The sequence below is a fragment of the Oncorhynchus tshawytscha genome, linkage group LG09 (genome assembly GCF_018296145.1).
Source record: "Oncorhynchus tshawytscha isolate Ot180627B linkage group LG09, Otsh_v2.0, whole genome shotgun sequence".
NCBI classification, from domain to species: domain Eukaryota; kingdom Metazoa; phylum Chordata; class Actinopteri; order Salmoniformes; family Salmonidae; genus Oncorhynchus; species Oncorhynchus tshawytscha.
In genome coordinates, this window is record NC_056437.1 from 73856416 (window position 1) to 73881157 (window position 24742).

The following is a 24742-nucleotide window of genomic DNA, read 5'->3' on the forward strand; positions in this document are numbered from 1 at the left end:
ACCTGGTGCAAAAAGACTCATTTATTAAGAGACTATTCACAGTAGTCTTAATTCACAGGATTATTCTTTTCAAACCCAAAACCAAAATAACTAGTAGGACTTGAGGTTTTCCATCGGAAATCAAAGAGTTGTTTCACAAGCGCAGTAATGTACAGAGTTTAGTGGTTCAAGCGCTATGCAACATTTTCTGGAACGTTTGAAAGACATTTCACAAACATGGGCGTCTGAATATCTGCACATCTGCTTGTTTGTGTTTCAATACGTATTCACAGTTCTGAACAAACCTATTCCTTTACTATGAGTTTGGCTGAACACAATGCCTTCCCCTGGTCGTTGGTGGCCCTACAGGTGTAAACATCCGAGTCCTCTGGCCCAACCTTGGCCAGGACCAGGGTGCAGAGCCCATCCTCTTCATACTCTATCTGCACCCGGGATGACTCCTCCAGAGGCTCCTCCCCCCTCAACCACACCACCTCCGGGTCAGGATACCCTGAAAGGAAAGGTCAGAGGGGTGAGAGAGAGGAAACATCCAATGACAAGAGCTCAGGAAAATAGAATGTAACAGTTACACACTTGAAAAGCTTAACATGTATCACACAGCAGGATGCAGCTGTGTGGCCTTGAGAAAGGGACTTAGTTAGGCACGATAGCTCTTAATCAATGCCCAACTTTAAAACAAAGCATTTAAAATATTTTCAAGCACCAGCTGAAACTCAGTGAAAAGGTGTAATTCGGTCAACCAATCATGTCTAATAAAGCGATTGAGATGGAAGCTGTTTGTAGTGTAATGCAGTGTATAGGTAGGTACCTGTGAGGTTACAGGAGAGGCGGGCGGTGGAGCCCTGGGAGGCAGTCTGGTCCGTTAGGGTCAGGGAGAACTGGGGCCCCCCTTGGAGTTTGACCTCTAGAGACTGCAGGGCCTGCTCTGCCTCAGGACTCAGGGGGCTGTCTGTCAGGGGTCAGGCACAGGGTCAAGGATCACATCAGAGTCATAGCCTGGTCAGCCAGACTGAGGACAAGTCAACCAATGGTATGCGTAGCGCTCATCTGGTTGACAGGTCTAACAGGGTCATATCACTAGGGGCGCAACTTTGGTTTTAGAAGTGGGTCCGCGTGGTCCTAAAGCACACCGCTACCTGATTTTGTATCACATTCCAATTATAAAACTGTGGTGGGGGTGGGGTGGGGGACAAAAATGCAATTTCAGAATGAAAAGTTGCACCCCTGTATATCACATGATGAATGGTAGGGTTATGAGAAACTAACATGGTTTGTATTGAGTATGGCAGGTTTTGGAAGTCTGGAGGGAGGTCTCACCTTCTGCAGGGGTGGTGGGAGAGCCAGGCCCATCGGCTTTAGACAGCAGAGCCATCCTCTTCAGCGCCAGCAGGGCTTTCCCTGTTTTCTACAGGAGATACACAGAGAGGCTTCAGTCAGTTCACTCCAACTGGGAGATGATGAAATAATTAAAGAACTGAAATGTAGTAAAATACAACGTGTCACCTTGGTGGGGAACCCACTACCTACCTTCCACTTTTGCTTGGCGAGGTACCTCTTCATCTTGTCCTTGGAGAGACACTTGGTGGTGCTGGGGTCTGCTGAGATGGGCTCAGCTATCCAGGAGTGGACCAGAGCCTCCTCACAGGATATCCTGCACCTGGGTAGGGACAGACAGAGAGGGTTAGAGGATGAACAAGGCTCATCCATAGACAGTCACATATATACATGTACAGGTATATGGAATATGGTGTTGTCCCAGACCTTGGTTCCTTGTTGAGCAGGGAGCTGATGAAATCTTTGGCTTGGTCAGTGATCTCTTCGAAGCTCTCCTCATCAAACTCCCACTGAGCACCAGTCACCAAGGCCAGGGTCTCTGCCTCACTGTTACCCTGGAAGGGAGACTCACCACTCAGTCTGAACACACACACACACACACACACACACACACACACACACACACACACACACACACACACACACACACACACACAATATATATATGAGCAATAGCAATGTATGGCCACTAGGTGGTAGAAAAGCTCGATTTTGTCAAGCCCTGTTGTAGGCAGAGAGAGAGGAATGTCTCTAATTGAGAATGAATTAAACAGAATATTGCATTAGTACTCACAATATGTAGCAGATGACTCCAATGCTCCACATGTCTGTGGCTAAGCTAACAGGCTCATAGCCAATCACCTCTGGAGCCACAAACTCTGGTGTCCCGTGCATCACCTTCAGGGGAGTGGAGGGGTCTGGAGGACAGTCAACACCTCAGGGTAATGAGGATGCGTCCCAAATGACACCCTATTCCCTAAATAGTGCACTAATTTTGACCAGGACCTTTTTAAAACACAGCCCCTATGGGCCCTGATCAAATGTTATTCCCTATATAGGTAATAGGGTACCATTTAAAGCACAACCATATATCACAGTGAACACAGAGGCAGACATCATTCATTTTCCAGGTGTCGCAATGCAAACCAACAATTCTTCCAAAACCTGCAGCACCATTCAATACCCTTGGCTCTGTCCCTCAGCCAGCCCCACACTCACCCAGCTTGCTGGCCAGGCCAAAGTCAATGATCTTAATGCGCGTGCCAGTGTGGTCAACACACACTATGTTTTCAGGCTTCAGGTCCAGGTGGATGATGTTCTGCTGGTGCATGTAGCCGATCCCCTCCACGATCTGCTGCATGTAGTGCACACTGGCCGGCTCTGTGTGCACAAAGCTGTCGTCCACTATACGCTCAAACAGCTCACCTCCGGCAATGCTGCACACAAACAATCACAGGGTCAATAATGGTTGTATTTTCAATTGGATTCAATTCAACTCAATTCACATTAGTGACAGCAGACCTCATGCATTTACTTCTACAGGGCTCCATGGCTTCCACTGCCATGTATTGTGGTCAATGATTGTTTAGATTCTATACTTACAACTCCATGACCATGACCATCTCTGGCTTGAGATCATAGGCCCCCAGACACTGGACCAGTTTGGGGTGGTGCAGGAAGTTCATCAGCTCCATCTCTTTACGGGCCGCCTCCCTTTCCTTGATCCGCCGGCCCTTGTAGAACTTTCCGGCACACACACGGCCCGTCTGCTTGTGAGTGAGTTTGAACACCTGGCCAAACTTCCCCCTGTGGAGTGTCACAGGAGATAGATGTCATTAACTTTACTGACTTTATTGTCCCCGTGGGGGAATTTTGTTGCAGTGTCATGTACATGTTTAAAGTGGCGCTTAAATAACAAAAACAATTTTGATAACATACATACCGTTGAAGTCAGAAGCTCACAAACTTAGGCTGGAGTCATTCAATCTCATTTTTCAACCACTCCACAAATGTCTGGTTAATTAACAAACTATAGTTTTGGCAAGTCGGTTAGGACATCTACTTTGTGCACGACAAGTCATTTTTCCAACAATTGTTTACAGACAGATTATTTCACTGTATCACAATTCCAGTGGGTCAGAAGTTTACATACACTAAGTTGACTGTGCCTTTAAACAGCTTGGAAAATTCCAGAAATGTATGTCATGTCTTTAGAAGCATCTGATTGGCTAATTGACATCATTTGAGTCAAATGGAGGTGTACCTGCGGATGCATTTCAAGGCCTACCTTCAAACTCTGTGCCTCTTTGCTTGACATCATGGGAAAATCAAAAGAAATCAGCCAAGACCTCAGAAAAAAATTGTAGACCTTCACAAGTCTGGTTCATCCTTGGGAGCAATTTCCAAACGCCTGAAGGTACCACGTTCATCTGTACAAACAATAGTACGCAAGTATAAACACCATGGGACCACGCAGCCATCATACCGCTCAGGAAGGAGATGTGTTCTGCCTCCTAGAGATGAACGTACTTTGGTGCAAAAAGTGCAAATCAATCCCGGAACAGCAGCAAAGGACCCTGTGAAGATGCTGGAGGAAACAGGTACAAAAGTATCTATATCCACAGTAAAACGAGTCCTATATCGACATAACCTGAAAGGCCACTCAGCAAGGAAGAAGCCACTGTTTCAAAACCGCCATAAAAAAAGCCAGACTGCGGTTTGCAACTGCATATGGGGACAAAGATCGTACTTTTTGGAGAAATGCCCTCTGGTCTGATGAAACAAAAATAGAACTGTTTGGCCATAATGACCATAATTATGTTTGGAGGAAAAAGGGGGAGGCTTGCAAACCGAAGAACACCATCCCTACCGTGAAGCACGAGGGTGGCAGCATCATGTTGTGGTGGTGCTTTGCTGCAGGAGGGACTGGTGCACTTCACAAAATAGATGGCTTCATGAGGGAGGAAAATTATGTGGATATATTGAAACAAAAGCTCAAGACATCAGTCAGGAAGTTAAAACTTGGTCGCAAATGGGCCTTCCAAATGGACAATGACACCAAGCATACTTCCAAAGTTGTGGAAAAATGGCTTAAGGACAACAAAGTCAATGTATTGGAGTGGCCATCACGCCTTGACCTCAATCCTATAGACATTTTGTGGGCAGAACTGAAAAAGTGTGTGCGAGCAAGGAGGCCTACAAACCTGACGCAGTTACACCAGCTCTGTCAGGAGGAATGGGCCAAAAATTCACCCAACTTATTGTGGGAAGCTTGTGGAAGGCTACCTGAAACATTTGATCCAAGTTAAACAATTTAAAGGCAATGCTACCAAATACTAATTGAGTGTATGCAAACTTCTGACCCACTGGGAATGTGAAAGAATGATGAAAGAATTATAAAAGCTGAAATAAATAATTCTCTCTACTATTATTCTGACATTTCACATTCTTAAAATAAAGTGGTGATCCTAACTGACCTAAGACAGGGAATTTTTACTTGGATTAAATGTCAGGAATTGTGAAAAACTGAGTTTAAATGTATTTGGCTAAGGTGTATGTGAACTTCTGACTTCAACTGTGCCAATAAAAAGAGACTAGCCTGCTGGCCTTAATGGGATGATAGGAACATTAGCCCAAGCTATTTAGGAGGGATATCACACCTGTTACAAATGATTGTCTAGTTCTGTTTTTCCTGCCAAGGGGTTCCCTATACCTGCGCCCAGAGGGGAGTAGTTCAAAGTCCGGGTACAGGGGGTGGCTTGGGTCTAAAATTATTTTGTGAGCCTTGCGGAGGGCCCTGATCTTAAAGATCTCATCCTGGCCTGTCTGTGTGACTCCAAGTACCTTGGTTGCTGTGGTGATCATCCTTCTCAGCATGTTTCTCTGGCTGACAGTGGCATTTTGCCAAACCAACAAACTATACAAATAGTTAAAATACTCTCAAATCAAATCACATGTTATTTGTCACATACACATGGTTAGCAGATGTTAATGCGAGTGTAGCGAAATGCTTGTACTTCTAGTTCCGACAATGCAGTAATAACCAACAAGTAATCTAGCTAACAATTCCAAAACTACTACCTTATACACACAAGTGTAAGGGGATAAAGAATATGTAGATAAGGATATATGAATGAGTGATGGTACAGAGCAGCACAGGCAAGATACAGTAGATGGTATTGAGTACAGTATATACATATGAGATGAGTATGTAAACAAAGTGGCATAGTTAAAGTGGCTAGTGATACATGTATTACATAAGGATGCAGTAGATGATATAGAGTACAGTATATACGTATGCATATGAGATGAATAATGAGGGGTAAGTAACATTATATAAGGTAGCATTGTTTAAAGTGGCTAGTGATATATTTACATCATTTCCCATCAATTCCCATTATTAAAGTGGCTGGAGTTGAGTCAGTGTCAGGGTCTCAAGGTCTGATGGCCTTGAGATAGAAGCTGTTTTTCAGTCTCTCGGTCCCAGCTTTGATGCACCTGTACTGACCTCGCCTTCTGGATGATAGCAGGGTGAACAGGCAGTGGCTCGGGTGGTTGATGTCCTTGATGATCTTTATGGCCTTCCTGTAACATCGGGTGGTGTAGGTGTCCTGGAGGGCAGGTAGTTTGCCCCGGTGATGCGTTGTGCAGACCTCACTACCCTCTGGAGAGCCTTACGGTTGAGGGCGGAGCAGTTGCCGTACCAGGCGGTGATACAGCCCGCCAGGATGCTCTCGATTGTGCATCTGTAGAAGTTTGTGAGTGCTTTTGGTGACAAGCCGAATTTCTTCAGCCTCCTGAGGTTGAAGAGACGATGCTGTCTGTGTGAGTGGACCAATTCAGTTTGTCTGTGATGTGTATGCCGAGGAACTTAAAACTTGCTACCCTCTCCACTACTGTTCCATCGATGTAGATAGGGGGGTGTTCCCTCTGCTGTTTCCTGAAGTCCACAATCATCTCCTTAGTTTTGTTGACGTTGAGTGTGAGGTTATTTTCCTGACACCACACTCCGAGGGCCCTCACCTCCTCCCTGTAGGCCTTCTCGTCGTTGTTGGTAATCAAGCCTACCACTGTTGTGTCGTCCGCAAACTTGATGATTGAGTTGGAGGCGTGCGTGGCCACGCAGTCGTGGGTGAACAGGGAGTACAGGAGAGGGCTCAGAACGCACCCTTGTGGGGCCCCAGTGTTGAGGATCAGCGGGGAGGAGATGTTGTTGCCTACCCTCACCACCTGGGGGCAGCCCGTCAGGAAGTCCAGTACCCAGTTGCACAGGGCGGGGTCGAGACCCAGGGTCTCGAGCTTGATGATGAGCTTGGAGGGTACTATGGTGTTGAATGCCGAGCTGTAATCGATGAACAGCATTCTCACATAGGTATTCCTCTTGTCCAGATGGGTTAGGGCAGTGTGCAGTGTGGTTGAGATTGCATCGTCTGTGGACCTATTTGGGCGGTAAGCAAATTGGATTAGGTCTAGGGTGTCAGGTAGGGTGGAGGTGATATGGTCCTTGACTAGTCTCTCAAAGCACTTCATGATGACGGAAGTGAGTGCTACGGGGCGGTAGTCATTTAGCTCAGTTACCTTAGCTTTCTTGGGAACAGGAACAATGGTGGTCCTCTTGAAGCATGTGGGAAGAGCAGACTGGTATAGGGATTGATTGAATATGTCCGTAAACACACCGGCCAGCTGGTCTGCGCATGCTCTGAGGGCGCGGCTGGGGATGCTGTCTGGGCCTGCAGCCTTGCGAGGGTTAACACGTTTAAATGTCTTATTCACCTCAGCAGTGAAGGAGAGACCGCATGTTTTCGTTGCAGGCCATGTCAGTGGCACTGTATTGTCCTCAAAGCGGGCAAAAAAGTTATTTAGTCTGGTGACAGGGCGGTAGTCATTCAGCACAGAGGGATTAGATGCTTTAGGAATGGGTATAATTAGAGTTTCCACAATACTGGTACATGTTGCTGGTCAAGCGAAGATTGGAAAACACCAGCCAATTGTTCAGCACAGTACTTTAACACATGTTCACTTATTTTGTCTGGGCCTGGGCTTTTGTGTGTGAACAACTTCAAAACATCAGCCTGTTTAATCCCTTGCCAGACCAGCCTTGAGTTTCCTGAGGAGAGGCTCCTCTCCACCCTTTGCTTGTTTGCCTCCTGGTCCACCAGTATCTGTCTTTTGATCTCATGTTGTACATCTCTTAAAGCCTGTCTATCACCCTCATCATAAACTGCCTTCTATCAAGTAGTTATTTTAGATGTTTTGATACCCAAGGCTTGTTGTTAGGGAAGATTTTACAGGTCACAACTGACTCAACACAGACGTTTACATAGTCTGAAATAACCTCTGTGAGTTCATCCAGATCAGAGCTGCTGTCCTCAAATACCTCCCACATAGTTCAGTCAAAACACCCCTGGAGACCAAATACCTCCCACATTGTACGGTCAAAATACCCCTGGAGAGCAAACACCTCCCAAATACCTTGGTAGCTTTTACGGTTTTGTCCCTACAGGTGGCAGCGGAAGAATAAGTATGGCCAACAGAGTAGTTTAACTGCTTTACACATACACAGAGCTAGTCAAGTTTGCACTAATATTGCCATCCACGCAATGGATTGATGAGACACTTTTGTCCATACAAATCAGATTCAGTCTATGATCACATGAATGTGTGTGTGGGGAAACATTGTCTCGAGGGCCACATCTGGATTTAAATATTCAAGAGGGCCACATCTGGATTTAAATATTCAACAGAGGGCCACACAGATTTTGTGTGGAACCGATTTGTTCGTCAAAATACATTTGCATGGCCAAAAAAAAGGACAGTTACTTCAAAATATATGGATCCATTATAATTTCTACAACTTGATCTAGTTTTAGATGTTCAAGAGTAGCCTGGAGTGTTTTTTAAATTTGTATCTACAATAATAATTTCCCCCAAAAATGTATAAATACTCAAACCTCCCGCAGGCCAGATCTGTATTTTGCCCACCCCTGCTCTAGACATACATAGACACACAGACCTGTGAACCCCATGGACCATAATGCAACGATAAATCGGTGCCAAACTGTCTGTATAATCATGGTTCCAGAACAGCTTTCTCCATCTGGAGAGCTGAGATAGAGATTTGACCTAGATCTGACCAGGAATGTAAAGAAAGGGTTGCTGTCTCTGAGTTACCCCTGACCATGTGACCTGACCATGTGACCTGACCAGGAAAAACTCTGGGGTTTTCACCAGAGATTTCCTGGTCAGGTCATGGTCAGGGAAATCTCAGTGTCCTAACTACAGTACTAGAATTTAGAGATAATATTCTATGGTCCTAACCACTAAAATCACTGAGACCAACTCTCTGCCTTCATACTGTACAAGTTCAGAGGAGGGAGAGGTGTTAGTAGAGATACATACACATGTAAAAGATATGGTAGAGTGAGTGGGTGAGAAAATTAAAGCACGTCCCTTATTCTGACTAAATGGAGAGGATCAGGGTTGCTACGCTCTGTCTGAACACTTCTCTCCTCTATGCGCTGTCTGAACACTTCTCTCCTCTATGCGCTGTCTGTCTGAACACTTCTCTCCTCTATGCGCTGTCTGTCTGAACACTTCTCTCCTCTATGCGCTGTCTGTCTGAACAAATCAAATCAAATTTTATTTGTCACATACACATGGTTAGCAGATGTTAATGCGAGTGTAGCGAAATGCTTGTGCTTCTAGTTCCGACAATGCAGTAATAACGAACAAGTAATCTAACTAACAATTCCAAAAAAACTACTGTCTTATACACAGTGTAAGGGGATAAAGAATATGTACATAAGGATATATGAATGAGTGATGGTACAGAGCAGCATAGGCAAGATACAGTAGATGATATCGAGTACAGTATATACATATGAGATGAGTATGTAAACCAAGTGGCATAGTTAAAGTGGCTAGTGATACATGTATTACATAAGGATGCAGTCGATGATATAGAGTACAGTATCTACGTATGCATATGAGATGAATAATGTAGGGTAAGTAACATTATATAAGGTAGCATTGTTTAAAGTGGCTAGTGATATATTTACATCATTTCCCATCAATTCCCATTATTAAAGTGGCTGGAGTAGAGTCAGTGTCATTGACAGTGTGTTGGCAGTAGCCACTCAATGTTAGTGGTGGCTGTTTAACAGTCTGATGGCCTTGAGATAGAAGCTGTTTTTCAGTCTCTCGGTCCCAGCTTTGATGCACCTGTACTGACCTCGCCTTCTGGATGATAGCAGGGTGAACAGGCAGTGGCTCGGGTGGTTGATGTCCTTGATGATCTTTATGGCCTTCCTGTAACATCGGGTGGTGTAGGTGTCCTGGAGGGCAGGTAGTTTGCCCCGGTGATGCGTTGTGCAGACCTCACTACCCTCTGGAGAGCCTTACGGTTGAGGGCGGTGCAGTTGCCATACCAGGCGGTGATACAGCCCGACAGGATGCTCTCGATTGTGCATCTGTAGAAGTTTGTGAGTGCTTTTGGTGACAAGCCGAATTTCTTCAGCCTCCTGAGGTTGAAGAGGCGCTGCTGCGCCTTCCTCACGATGCTGTCTGTGTGAGTGGACCAATTCAGTTTGTCTGTGATGTGTATGCCGAGGAACTTAAAACTTGCTACCCTCTCCACTACTGTTCCATCGATGTGGATGGGGGGGTGTTCCCTCTGCTGTTTCCTGAAGTCCACAATCATCTCCTTAGTTTTGTTGACGTTGAGTGTGAGGTTATTTTCCTGACACCACACTCTGAGGGCCCTCACGTCCTCCCTGTAGGCCGTCTCGTCGTTGTTGGTAATCAAGCCTACCACTGTTGTGTCGTCCGCAAACTTGATGATTGAGTTGGAGGCGTGCATGGCCACGCAGTCGTGGGTGAACAGGGAGTACAGGAGAGGGCTCAGAACGCACCCTTGAGGGGCCCCAGTGTTGAGGATCAGCGGGGGCCTCTATGCGCTGTCTGTCTGAACACTGTCTGAACACTTCTCTCCTCTATGCGCTGTCTGTCTGAACACTTCTCTCCTCTATGCGCTGTCTGTCTGAACACTTCTCTCCTCTATGCGCTGTGACTCAATATTCCCCTCTCTGTTGACTAAACACTGAATCTACAAGTGTTTTTGTCAAGGCTAGATCAGCCATGTCTTTGACATTTCAGAGGGGAGTGAGCCATTTTTTTTTGCTTGAAAAACCTTGTGAACAAGAGCTGGCATGAAACCAGTTAGTGAGTGTCCCTTATCTGTAGATGAACAGACATCTTTGTTCATGTCAATGAACCTACCTGTGTGTGTTTTGTGTATTGTTTCATGGGAGATACTTACACTCCCAGTTTCTCCAGTATATTGTAGTGATCGGTGACCTTGTGGATGGAGTCGATGGTGACGTCCTCATATGTCCGAGGAGACTCCTCCTCTTGTGGCTCAGCTACAGATCACACACAGAGACGGACATGTGAGCTGTCAGTCATCAGATAGGCCGCATCAATCAATGCACCTAATGCACGCTATTGATACAAATCTACTGGAAACAGATTGAGTTGAAAAATCTTGTTGAAATGTGTTCCTCTCTGCAGCTGATGGCATGAAGGTGCCATCAGCTGCAGATAGATTAAGATTTTACATTTGAATTATTTAGCAAACGCTTTTAACCAGAGCGACTTACAGTAGTGAGTGGATACTTTTCCTTGTACTGGTCCCCAGTGGGAATCAAAACCACAACCCTGGCATTGCAAGCACCATGCTCTACCAAACTGAGCCACACGGTATACAGCCACACATGAAGTTCACAGTATATGACTCCTGCTGGAACCAATCAACTAGACATCAACATGGCTCACCTATCTGCTCCATCTTGATAAGCTGAGACTCCTCACTGGGCTCGCTCACCCCCACCACGTTGTAGGCCCTCACCCGGAAGCAGTACTCCCCCTGAGGCTCAAGCCCGGAGCGCACCTTGTAAGAAGTACTCTTGCAATGGGCTGTGAGCTCACTCCAGTCCCCAGACTCAGTGGGGCCTTTCTTCTTCACCTCCACCACGTAGCCCAGGACAGCACTGCCTCCGTCGTAGCAGGGCCCAGACCAGGACAGGACCAAACAGAGAGGAGAGACAGAGAGGAGAGACACCACAGGGCTGGAAGCTGGGGACTGGGGCCGCTCTAGGACCAGGAAGACACTGTACAGGTTACAAACAGGTTCGGCACAAAAACACACAAAGCACAGAAATGTTTTGCAAGGGTTATTTACCTATGACAGAAAGAGTGAGGGTGTGATGCGCCGAGCTCTTCCGGTCTCGTACTACAACGGTGTAGCGTCCTGAATGCTCAGGTCCTGGCTCTGCTATCACCAACGTAGTGCTCTGATCACTGCTCTCTACCCACAACTCAGACCCATCTACAACCTACAGATTGAGTTAGACAAAGATAGACAAACTATACACACACACGCTCAGAACGCTATGAAAAGAAGGCTAGTGATATTTGTTTACTCGTTAGAAAAGATTATAAAAATGTTTTAAAATAATATTGGTACCGGTTCTTTATTTCGTATCCAGCAGGAAACCACAGGGGGACTTCCACAGAACACACACGTCAGACGGGCTGTCTCTCCTAGCCGTGCCTCAATGTAGGATGGGGGATCCTTAAACTGCAACGAGACTGTGAAAGACAGGGTAAAACAAACTTCTGAGTTTTGACTAGAGTCCACTAGAGGCCTCAAGGGGCTACAATAATTATTTGTTTACAAAACATTATTAACTATGTGTGAAAACTGCGTTTGTTTTTGAACATGTATGTGTCATTGTGTGTGTACGGTGGGTTTGTTTGCTTGTACGACTGTTGTGTTTGTGTGTATGTGCTTGTACGACTGTTGTGTTTGTGTGTATGTGCTTGTACGACTGTTGTGTTTGTGTGTATGTGTTTATGTATGCGGGTCTGCAGGCAGGATTTTATGACCAAACACAGATGACATATACACAAGTAGTAGCAGTCCTTATGAAACCAACAGTATCCAACAACTACAAACGCCTACACACACACCAGTACATAACATGGTAAAGCATTCAGACCAAACATAATTTACATTGAAAATGAATTGCCTATACTGTTATCAAGTATGCTGAAGATAGAAATGGTTAGATATCATTTATAACCACGTACAGATGACTTCCTTATAACCCTGACATTACATTACATTACATTGGAGAAATCCATTTAAGTGCAAAGCCCCAGAGGGCTTTGTGGATATAGCCTCTTTCTGGTCAGTAGTCAAATCAGTATGGCAGTATGGCAGTATGGTACATTTGACTAAAACCACTGTGATAAAGCTGCACTTCTGTTCTAATTGGTGTGAGTGTATAAAGCACTTTTTCTTTGAGACAAGAAGGACCGACGTCACAAAACCTCCCATGGAATGCATTCAACTGATACCCGTCTATTTTAAAATATTAAATACATTTATTTACCGGCCTACTTCTAAACAACTTTCCTCTTTCTTACACACAGATTAGAGGCAACTGATAAGACTGGACAGCCAGCATACATTAAGTTATGACAAATCAGCTTCTGGGCAATCCACTGAATGATGTAAACCTACACCATCTATTGACAAAGTTACAAGTTATCTACACAAAAGGATGCAATTAAGTCAGGGATGGGCAACTGGTGGCCCACATGAACTATACATCCTTTTATGGTTCTACCTGGTAACACACTTACCCAGTTCATACACAATAACACTCTAGCCTTACCCAGTTCATACACAATAACACTCTAGCCTTACCCAGTTCATACACAATAACACTCTAGCCTTACCCAGTTCATACACAATAACACTCTAGCCTTACCCAGTTCATACACAATAACACTCTAGCCTTACCCAGTTCATACACAATAACACTCTAGCCTTACCCAGTTCATAGACAATAACACTCTAGCCTTACCCATAGCAAAGTCCCTCACTACAGCAGCACAATACACACTGGCAATACAGAGGAGTACTAAGGGTCAAACTAAATGTGTAGCTCTAGTATCTGAGGCTGGAAGACAATATGATTCAAATGCTGTGGGTTGATAAAAACACAAAAGATGAAAGCAAGGACAACAACTGGAAATATTATACAGAATAAATGCATTGAAAGAGAGACAGGTGCAGCTTTTGGCTTGTTCACAGATGAAGGGAGAGACTAGTGTGTATCTTACCTGTCCCCGAGCTGGCTCTCTTCTTTGGCGTGACTTCTGTGGAGACTGGTGGAACCGAGGTGATGTGAGATGAGATCACAGGTGCAGGTAGTTAGTGATAGGGGTGTGGGAGGGCGTGGCTAAGCTCTCTCTGGACCATAACCAAAGATTGTCTATTATATTGACAAGATATTCGAGTGAAAGCTCTAACGAAAGAAATACATGTCCTCAAATATGGAAGGCAGGCAGGAGGAAGCAAGATCAGGTCGGACCATTCTAGCCAATGAGGGGGCAGATACACGTGTGAACACCAGGCCATAGAGATAAATAGAGGGCTCATATTTGTATCTGTGCCATTATAGTGTCTGTGACAGCATGGGCTTCTCCATTTTAAAGTAGTCCATTTCCTTCATCATTGGCTGACTGCTCCCAACTCATAGGAATCTCCACCCAGTTGACTAATTTAAAATGGTGGAAGCCCTCAATGGCAAAGTCCATGCTAAAATGGGTTATATCCATGATGAGGCCTTTATCTCTATGACAACAGGAACAACTCCGATATATTCGATCATATATGCCTCACGTAGTAAATTAACCATTACAGTTTTTGTTCATAAAATTGCCTGAATAACAGCATACTAAATAGTATGCGAAAAAAATAATGTTTTATAGTATGTGAAATTTCGTCATCTAATGCGCGATTGCGTTGACTCTTGTCCATCCTTCATTTTGGTACAGCAGATCAATGTATCTGATTATCAGCTGTTGTCAAAGACATGAGTTGAAAAAGACGAGTTAATTCTACTCGTTGAAACGCTGAAATGAGTATGCAGTTTTAGTTTGTAGTACGCTAGCATGGGTGTTTGAACACACCCACTGTCTCTAGGTTTAACTATGCTACAGTGGACTGTGTCTTCCCCAACGTGGTGCTGGACAGAGAGCAGTGAGAGAGCAGATCAAAGCAGCGTTGTAATACAGAACAAGGGAAACAGTACAAAGGCTAGATGAGACTTCCATGCAGACACTGTTGTTGAACTAAGCATTGATTGGTTGAAGTGATTCATGCCAAATATGACTGATTTGGTTCATCTGAATGAAGAGAAAATAACCAGGTATCCATAATAAACCATAGTGTGTTGGACAGAAAGCATATTAATGTCTTTAGAAATGAGCCAAAAGTAAATGTAGCATTTTTGCAGAAATAACTTTGCCTGCTTTAAAGAGTTGTATACAACATGAAATAGATATACACTGAGTGTCCAAAACATGAAGAACACCTTCTCATTTCATAACATAGACTGACCAGGTGAATCCAGGTGAAAGCTATGATCCCTTATTGATGTCTCCTGTTAAATCCACTTCAATCAGTGGAGATGAAGGGGAGGAGACAGGTTAAAGAGGATTTTTAAGCCTTGAGACAATTGAGACATGGATTGTGCCATTCAAAGGGTGAATGGGCAAGACAAAACATTTGAGTGCCTTTGAACGGGGTACGGTAGTAGGTGCCAGGCGCACCGGTTTGAATGTGTCAAGAACTGCAACACTGCTGGGTTTTTCACGCTCAACAGTTTCCTGTGTTTCCTGTGTATTCCTGTGTGTATCAAGTATGGTCCACCACCCAAAGGACATCCAGTTAACTTGACAACTGTGGGAAGCATTGGAGTCAACATGGGCCAGCATCCCTGTGGAACACTTTCAAAACCTTGTAGAGTCCATGACCTGAGCAAAAGGGGGTGCAACTCAATTTTAGGAAGGTGTTCCTAATGTTTTGTACACTCAGGGAATAAGAGATAGTCTATAATGAGTTCATGTTTCACCTTTTCGGGGTCCTCCTGGGCTCGGGGTGTTAGAGCTTATTGTGGGGCTGGATTGTGTGAACACACTGTCATTGTTGGATGACAGTAGTAACTTTGAGCCTCTGTTCTCCATAATGTTGAGGGGAGGGGAAGTGTGTGAAGTTGTGTTCAGGGCTCCACAGATAGGCTTAAAGTCTGCGTTGTTTCCATCAGGGGACAATTTCAGTTTCGTGTCCCGTAACAGAAGGGGGAAAAGGGGGGAAAAAACACAACATCAGAATCTAAACTCTTACTGCAGTGCAGTTAACCCTTTGTGTTGTTGGTGTTCATGCAAAAAGCCAGTGGCATACTGCAGTTTCACTGATCTGCGTGTGGTACGCCAGTGATCTGAGCACACTTCAGCATTGTGTGTGTGTGTTGTCTTACCTCTCACACACACAGCTGCGCTGCTGGAGGTCTTTCCCGCTCGGTTCTCTGCCACACAGGTGTAGGCGCCCGCGTCCTCAGGTAGGCATTCCCTCACCACCAGCCTAGCCTCACTGCCATCAAAGAGGGGCTTCCCAAAAAACACTGCCTCACCTACCCACGGGAACACCCATATACGGCAACATGAAACTCTCTCAGAGCTCAGGCCACTGACACTAGTCCTCAGCTTCAGGGTGTGTGTCTGTTCGTCTCAGAGAGTGTGAATGTGAACGAGAGAGACCGGCATAGAAAAGGAAACAGAGTATGTGTGAGGGAGAACACCCACTGTCTTAACATTTAATTCATGTGTTAACGGAGGAGCGTGAGCAGTATCACTTGGAAGTAGTTTCTTATACTTCTAAAGTGGTGATATATAAAGAACTACAAAACATCACAAGGTAGTACTAATTCGCAACATGGGCAGCAGAGTGACGCAAATGTGCTTTTTATTTACCTTGTTGTTTGGGCATTCAAGTACATTTGGCAATGGATATAAAATGTCACAGTGGACATTGATTTTAATGAAGAGATTTTCTATTCCAATTCCAAGTCAAATTCATAAAGTTGAATTCTAAGGGCACAGAGCCAAATTGTGCAGGACATGGAGAATAAGGCCTGTCCTCAGCTCACCATTGTGCAGCCAGGACACACTGATTGGCTGATTTCCTGTGATAACCCCTCGGAGTGTGATGTCACTTCCTTCATCTGCCGAGCAGTCCTCCAAAGGCTCTGTGAACAGGGGTGGATCCAGACTTCTGAGGGGGGTTGGTGTGTGGCAGCTGTCCCCTGGATGAGATGGTGCAGGTGGGGTGAGAGACAGGGTAACAGGGGGTGAATGGGACAGGGGTCAGGGACAGAGAGTAACATAAGCACATTTGAAATTCATACAGCGGGCCATCTGTTCTATGACAGCCTGATAAGCAGGCTCCTATCGCTCTGTTTGGCACGCGAAACAACCACACGTACATGTAACATCTTTGTGTATGTGCTCTGAAATGAATCAATCAACACTCAAATCACACGTTGTCACATACAACAAGTGTAGACCTTACCGTGAAATGCTTACTTTACAAGCCCTTAACCAACTGTGTAGTTCAAGAAGAGTTAAGAAAATATTTACCAAATAAACTAAAGTAAAAATTAATACAAATTAACACACTAAAAGGACAATAATGAGGCTATTTACAGGGGGTACCGGTACTGAGTCAATGTGCGGCGGTACAGGTTAGTCGAGGTCATTTGTACATGTACTATAGCACTTTGATACCAGTAGACCTACTAATTTGGGTGGAATTTGGCCACTCTGTTTTCTCACCCTGGGGGAAAACAAGTGCTAAAACACTTTTGGTCAGCCTGCCGGTACTAACAACGGGGTGTTCAGCCTGGCCTGTCATCTTGCATTGCTGACAATGTTTCCTTATCGCTGCTTTTGTATTTCTGTTCTTCCTCTGCTCTAATGTGCTAACCACATCTCTCATCTAGCAGAGTATTTATCAGCTCTCCCTGTTACAGGAAAGACTCCAGCATACCATGACTCCTACTATATTGTCTACAACACAGACAGACACAAATAGCCCAATCCCACACATGTATATTGGGAAAATAAGCCTGAACCAAAACACATGCAACAGAAACACTGAGACCCTTCCTCTGTGTTTCTCCACCAGACCACCAAATTAGTATTAAGACAGCAGTAGCACACAGCCAACATCTTGGCACTAAAACATCTCACAGTATCTAAATTGTAAATCTGTTTGTTATGCAACAATACATATTTATTGACAGATGAAGGAGTAGCTTCATGGGACCGCCAGCCATCTCCTGAGGAAGTTGTTCATTTTCCTCTTTAGTGCCTCCACTGTTGAAAGAGGTACCCCATAGGCAAGCAGTGGCCAGAGGAGTCTGGGAAGTACCTTGTGTTGGTAGCCACAAGCCTTAAACTTGCCTGGCAGGCCGCTCTTCTTCAGAGTTGTCATCCACGTGTCAGCTTGCAAGAGCATCTCCTTCACACTCTCTTTGTCATTGAGCTCGGGACTGTACCACTTCCCCAGGCTCTTCACACTTCCCCGGGCTCTTCACACTTCCCCAGGCTCTTCACACTTCCCCAGGCTCTTCACACTTTCCCAGGCTCTTCACACTTCCACAGGCTCTTCACACTTCCCCCGGCTTTTCACACTTCCCCAGGCTCTTCACACTTCCCCAGGCTCTTCACACTTCCCCAGGCTCTTCACACTTCCCCATGCTTGAGGTGGACTACCTTGGTGCCTCTAGACCAGAGAACTTTAGCACTTCCCCAGGACCATAACCATCCTGACGATGGGGATGGTCTCCTCTCCATTCTTGAATCGGTACAGTTCCTGGACACTTACCTTTTTCAGGCTTGAACTCCATTCTGGAACATTTGGTGAGCTCTTCCAGATCCTCCAAAATCCATCTGCCTTCTAGAACTGACTTAGCTGTGATTGTCATATCATCCATGAATGTAAAAAAATGTTATCCCCCTAATGTCACGATATAATTCACACGCTGCTTACGCGCCTCTTTTACTTTCCAGTGCGGATGGAACTGTCACAGTAATGTCATCCTACACTACAGGTGTTTAGGATACTGCACTCTGAGAGAAACACACTCACAAAGCATGTACAAAGGAGGCTGAGGGCGGCAGGACTAATGTTTTTTCTCCAAACCCCTTCCTCGGGTTGTTCAAAACAAGAACCACATGGCCTTTTAAATGCACTCACAATCAACAACTGGGAATGTAGATTCCTGCACCCTTCACTTCTCAGGTAATGGTTGGGGTGGCAGGGTAGCCTAGTGGTTAGAGTGTTGGACTAGTAACTGAAAGGTTGCAAGTTCAAATCCCCAAGGTACAAATCTGTTGTTCTACCCCTGAACAAGGCAGTTATTGAAACTAAGAATTTGTTCTTAACTGATTTGCCTAGTTAAATAAAGATAAAAGGCAAATTAGGGAAAATCTGAAAATACATGGAACACTGTACATGCTTTGGTGGTGCACGTACAAGGAAGTACACGCCATAAATGTTCAAATATTTTGTTAGGTGGATGGCAGTGGACGTTTTGCACTGTAACTATAAGCAACAACAAAACAAAAGCCAGTTCTCAAGAAGTACAGAGTCCAAACACCAATACAAGATGTTAACATCTACAATATCATACTGGTAAGCAGAAACAAAACCAATAAATATCATTGTCATGTAAAACAAGCAAATATACTGTCTGAAAATGAAAGCGAAATGCTTTGTCATGGTGTGTGGTTCGGGTTCATTCAGCTATGCAGTCTCTGGGATAAATGTCTGTTCTAATTTGTCTATTACAATGTTGACCTGAACAACTAGAAAGCAATGCCAATAGTTAATCTCCTATACCCCCCCCCATCACCACCACGCACTATACCATTACACACTGAACACTCACACACACACACACACACACACACACACACACACACACACACACACACACACACACACACACACACACACACACACACACACACTCTTACCTGTACTAGAGGCTGTGTCTATCCCAGTCCTAGTGGCAGTAGCAGAAGTGATACTGGCTGCCAGGATGTTTTTTCCCTGCCCAGGGGAAGTGTTGGTGGGTCCGATGTACATCCTGAGGGTTGATACATAGCGCTTCTTGGAGCTGCTGTCACTGCTCATGTCCGGCTTCACAATGTCTCTGCATTCAATGCACAAACTTAAACAGTCATTTCCCAAGCCGCTTATCAAACATCCTCTCCCTCTCTCGGTCACTGTTGCTCTCTCACACTCACAGCCAACTCATAGATCAGTCATAGTTAGAGAGAGGGGCATGAGGGAGGAGACTCTCTTTCTCCCTTTCACTTTGTCCCTATCAGTGTGTCTGTGTATCTCTGTCCCCTTCTCACACCCACCCACCCCCTATGCTCACTAACCCCACAGCTAATAGAAACACACACACACACACATATATGCAGAAAGAGAGAGATTATCCATATACAAACACAGCCAAAGGTTGCTTTGTCAAGTGTTTGATTTGTTCACATTCACCTGTCTTACTGTTTGAGTGCTCACTTATCAGTGTAGAGACTGAACTTTGGATGTGTGTGACATCTCTGTTACATACTGTATGTATAGTTTCACACCGGTAGGTGAGAGCATTGAACACAACAGCCACACCCCCATAACAGTTAACATAAATCCCAGAGAGAGACAGCCACTAGAAATCTTTCCACAGTGAGCCGTGTCCATGGTAACACAGACCGTAGAACGAGTGGCTGCTACTGCAGCAACCAGCAGCTCTGTGGGTGCGTTCCCTTCCCTCAGGCTCAGTAGAGAGGAAGCTTTACTGTACAGACACTGTTACTATGAGCATCCCTGGTAATAGTAGAATGACCTATGTAGATCTAGGTCTAGTCAGTTCTCTCACACAGCACAGTAAGCCAGTAAACTACAGTCAATCTGACGACAGTAAGTCTTGTGTTCCAGTCTTGTGAAGCAGTGTGCTGCACTGGCACCAACAAATACACTAGATGTTTGTCTATCATAGTTATTGAAACTGTTCACTGAACTGTTGATACCTTTACTGATAGTTACTTATTAATACCTAGCTTAAATGCCTCTGCATCCCTCTCACACACAGAGCATTTGTGTTTCACTGCCCTGATTTCAAGTACTACTGTAGTAGATCATTCACTCAATATCACTCTGCTCCCCTCACTTTCCATCCCTGCTCCAGCCCTCCCATATTCCACATCATTAACCACACAGAACGACTGCCATGTTCAAGGTCAGTGATGAGTTGGGCTGTTTGGGTTCCTGTAGAATCTGGGATAAGAATTATCAAAGCAAATACATTAGAGAGAGAGATAAACATTGTGAGGAGGTGTTGTTTAGCTACCATGTTGTGATTGTGATGACCCTCCCACTCTGTCTGCCGTATTCTTTCTCTTTGCTCTTGTTTTCCTTATTAGGATGCCGGTGGGCGGAGCCTGGAGGTTCGTCAGTGACATGGGACACACCTGGGCCCAGGTGTGTCCCAGTATAAATACACCTCTTCCCCATTCATTGAGGAGACTCTCTCTGTGCAGACACGTACAGATTTTGGTTGTGGCATTTTTGTGGACGTTTTGCTTGCTTGCTTTAGCACCTGTCAACACCCCTCATGATCACATTTATGCACGCAAACACTCACTTACACTACTGATTACTGACTACACACACCATTGGTAATTGTATTTAGTTTACTTTAGTTAATAAATAAGTTTTGTCATTCCTTATCTCCACGTTGTCTCCCTTTTTGTTATGAACTTCGAGCCGGTTCGTGACATAAGTACATTCTTGCTAGATTACACTTTGACAACTTAAGACAAATTGGAATTACACCACTTGCAATGCATGTCATATTGCAACAACTCATTGGTTCAGTAACTGAAATACAGCAGAGACTATGGATGGTCTGCATGTGTCAAGGTGCACTACTAGGAGGTGTATGCTAAACTACTCTGTTAACCATCACATTTCTATTAGAATTACAGCGCTGTAATAAAAACCGACCATGTGTACAGGCAGGTGGATTCCCTAGAATTCCCTCTAGTGGGATCCACTAGGATTTAGACTTAAGACTTACAAGATGAATGTGAATGGCATTATCCAAACCTGTGTCCTCAGTCCTCATAGATAAGGCAGTCTGTCATTTTATTTCACAAGCCAACTTGAGGATGAAGCTGAGACGCTTTACTAGAAGGACACTAAAGATTCCCAGGCTGGTCTAATAGACTAGATGTAACATAGTAAACCAAAATCTGGGACACTAAAATTAGTATGATTTGTTACGTTTGGTGTGGCTACATACGACAGAAGGTTACTTAAGGCAAAAACAAAAGGAGGGTGGATGGTTTGGCATATAACGCTAACGTCTAGTAACTCAAAGGTTGCGTGTTTGAATCTCATCACGGACATTAGCATTTTAGCTAATTAGCAACTTTGCAACTACTTACTAGTTTATAGCTACTTTGCAACTACTTAGAATGTTAGTTAACCCTTCCCCTAACCCTAACTTTTAACCTAACCCTAAACCATAGCCTAGCTAACATTAGTGTAAGCCTCCTACCCACCTAGATAACGTTAGCCACAACAAATTGGAATTCGTAACATATACGTATTGCCAATTCTGAGCATATCATACAAATATGAATTGCAATTCGGGAACATGTCATTTGAATTGTAAATCGTAACATATAATATGAATTGTAATTTGTAACATATAATATGAAATGGATGATGGACATCCACAAATGAATACTTACCACACCAAATGTAACATATCATATTAATTTGAGTGTCCCGGATTTTCATTTACTATGTTAGGTCTACCCCTGAGTCCAGATTGCAGGCAGATTCCAGAGTGTTATTCAACCAGGTTATAGGGGCTCTTTGATAAATCCATAAGATAACCTCATGCCTAAACCTATTACCTCGTCCAACAACAACACAGCTACAACACACTCAGTACGAGGCCACACACACACACATACACACACACACACACACACACACACACACACACACACACACACACACACACACACACACACACACACACACACACACACATACACACACACACACACACACACACACACACACAGAGTAGACTGTGCACACATCCACACATCTAATTTGGCATCCGAAATAGACGCTAGAGCGAGAAGTGCTCAATTTTGCTAACACAGGACCATTCATATAGGCCCTATTATGCAGGACAGAATCCAAACAAAAACACGATTTGTACGCCCTAACAAAAGCCTACACAGGAGTTTGAATCAGAGCGGTGTTGACAGACGGACAGCATACAGTACAGAGTTGGAGAAACATTTGGCAAGTCATGCTGGAAGCAGCTCGTTACGAGGAAAGACGGTGATAATGCTTCATTCATCAGCGGGAGCCTCTAACGACAGGCAGGACAGAGAGGCTCCTGGGTGATTCATGGGAGGAGCCACATCCATACAGACAATATAAACTTTACAGCACCAATGACACCAATTGACTGAATGACTTAAATGGTTTACCTTTGTTGTGTCTGTCCTTAGTGAGGCCTACTCTCTCTCACCCACCTGGCATGTGGGGTCTTAACGTTCACTCTATCTAAATGTTCAGTTCCAGTGATACGTCCAAATGGCCTTTATATCTCTCCTGGGGTGGCTGAGTGTGACTCCTCAGTCTAAACATCCTCTAGATGTGTCTGGAGATAAACATGCAGCTGGAGCTGCTTTCAGTCACTTTGAAAGGCGTCTCTCTAAAGAGAGATGCCAGATATGCAGCTGAGGTTAAGAATCTGGTAAAAGCCTACATGTCATTTTCACATTTTTGGAAATGTGTACCTGGTATACGTCGTCGCCATTTACTAAGTCATGGAACACCCACTAAAAGAAAATGAGCTAACTAAATAGGTACAGAGAGAGAACTGAGAACTGAAAATGAGAGAAACATAATAATCCTAAAGATCTGAAACCTTCCTTCCTACAGAATGTAATAATGAATGCTGGGAGAGGACCGATGAATAGCTGGAAGCCTGACACAATGCTGCTGTTGCTTGGATTTCTCCTCTGATTACTAAACAACACATCAATAGAAGTTTCCTCTGTGGAAATAACATCTGGTGAGAATAAGGAAGTGGTTTCAGAAGCTAACAGCCTGGTGTGAATATCATTGACAACTTAAGATCCTGTTACAAACATCCTACAATTTAAGCTAGATGCCCTCAATCTCACACAAATCATCAAGGAACCTACCAGGTATAGCCCTAAATCGGTAACCATGGGCACCCTCTTAGATATCATCCTGACCAACCTGCCCTCTAAATACACCTCTGCTGTCTTCAACCAGGATCTCAGCGATCATTGCCTCATTGCCTGCATGCATACTGGGTCCGCCGTCAAACGACCACCCCTCATCACTGTCAAACGCTCCCTAAAACACTTCAGCGAGCAGGCCTTTCTAATCGACCTGGCCCGGATATCCTGGAAGGATATTGACCTCATCCCATCAGTAGAGGATGCCTGGTGGCTCTTCAAAAGTGCTTTCCTCTCCATCTTAAATAAGCATGCCCCATTCAAAAAATGTAGAACTAATAATAAATATAGCCCTTGGTTCACCCCAGGCTTGACTGCCCTTGAACAGCACAAAAACATCCTGTGGCGTTCTGCATTAGCATCGAATACCCTGCGCGATATGCAACTTTTCAGGGAAGTCAGGAACCAATATACTCAATCAGTTAGGAAAGCTAAAACTAGCTTTTTCAAACAGAAAATTGCTAACTGTAGCACTAATTACAAAAAGTTTTGGGACACTGTAAAGTCCATGGAGAATAAGAGGATCTCCTCCCAGCTGCCCACTGCACTGAGGATAGGAAACACTGTCACCACCGATAAATCTACGATAATCGATCATTTCAATTTCCTACCTTAGGGACAACATCTCAGCACCCCCTGAAGCAACTTGCTCCCCCTGTTTCTCCTTCACCCAAATCCAGACAGCTGGTGTTCTGAGAGAACTGCAAAATCTGGATCCCTACAAATCAGCTGGGCTAGACAATCTGGACCCTCTCTTTTTAAAATTAAAAGCGAAATTGTTGCAACCCCCATTACTAGCCTATTGAACCTCTCTTTCATATCGTCTGAGATCCCCAAAGATTGGAAAGCTGCCACGGTCACCCCCTCTTCAAAGGGGGAGACACTCTAGACCCAAACTGTTATAGAACTATATCCATCCTGCCCTGCCTTTCTAAAATATTTGAAAGCCAAGTTAATAAACAGATCACCGACCATTTCGAATCCCACCGTACCATCTCCACTATGCAATCTGGTTCCCGAGCTGGTCATGGGTGCACCTCAGCCACGCTCAAGGTCCTAAACGATATCATAACCGCCATCGATAAAAGACAGTACTGTGCAGCTGTCTTCATCGACCTGGCCA

General features: G+C 44.6%; 1 protein-coding gene across 2 annotated transcripts; it reads right to left on the bottom strand.

Moving 5' to 3' along the window:
• Position 1: 1 nt before the first annotated feature.
• LOC112258667 (myosin light chain kinase, smooth muscle-like) lies at positions 2–22854 on the bottom strand. 2 transcript variants are annotated; one of them, XM_042327403.1, is made up of 18 exons: positions 22837–22854; positions 19288–19466; positions 16395–16550; positions 15726–15878; positions 15321–15494; positions 13525–13569; positions 11858–11982; positions 11573–11726; positions 11167–11484; positions 10652–10754; positions 2938–3141; positions 2554–2771; positions 2129–2252; positions 1762–1914; positions 1528–1657; positions 1318–1405; positions 809–949; positions 2–490 (listed from the first exon to the last, which is right to left on the bottom strand). In XM_042327403.1, the coding sequence occupies exons 2-18, from the start codon at positions 19445–19447 to the stop codon at positions 285–287; spliced, it is 2652 nt and encodes an 883-aa protein (XP_042183337.1). In that variant the 5' UTR covers positions 19448–19466; positions 22837–22854; the 3' UTR covers positions 2–284. The 2 variants fall into 2 exon arrangements, with proteins under 2 accessions (XP_042183337.1, XP_042183336.1); XM_042327402.1 differs by lacking the exon at positions 22837–22854 and having other exon boundaries at positions 19288–19608.
• Positions 22855–24742: the final 1888 nt, after the last annotated feature.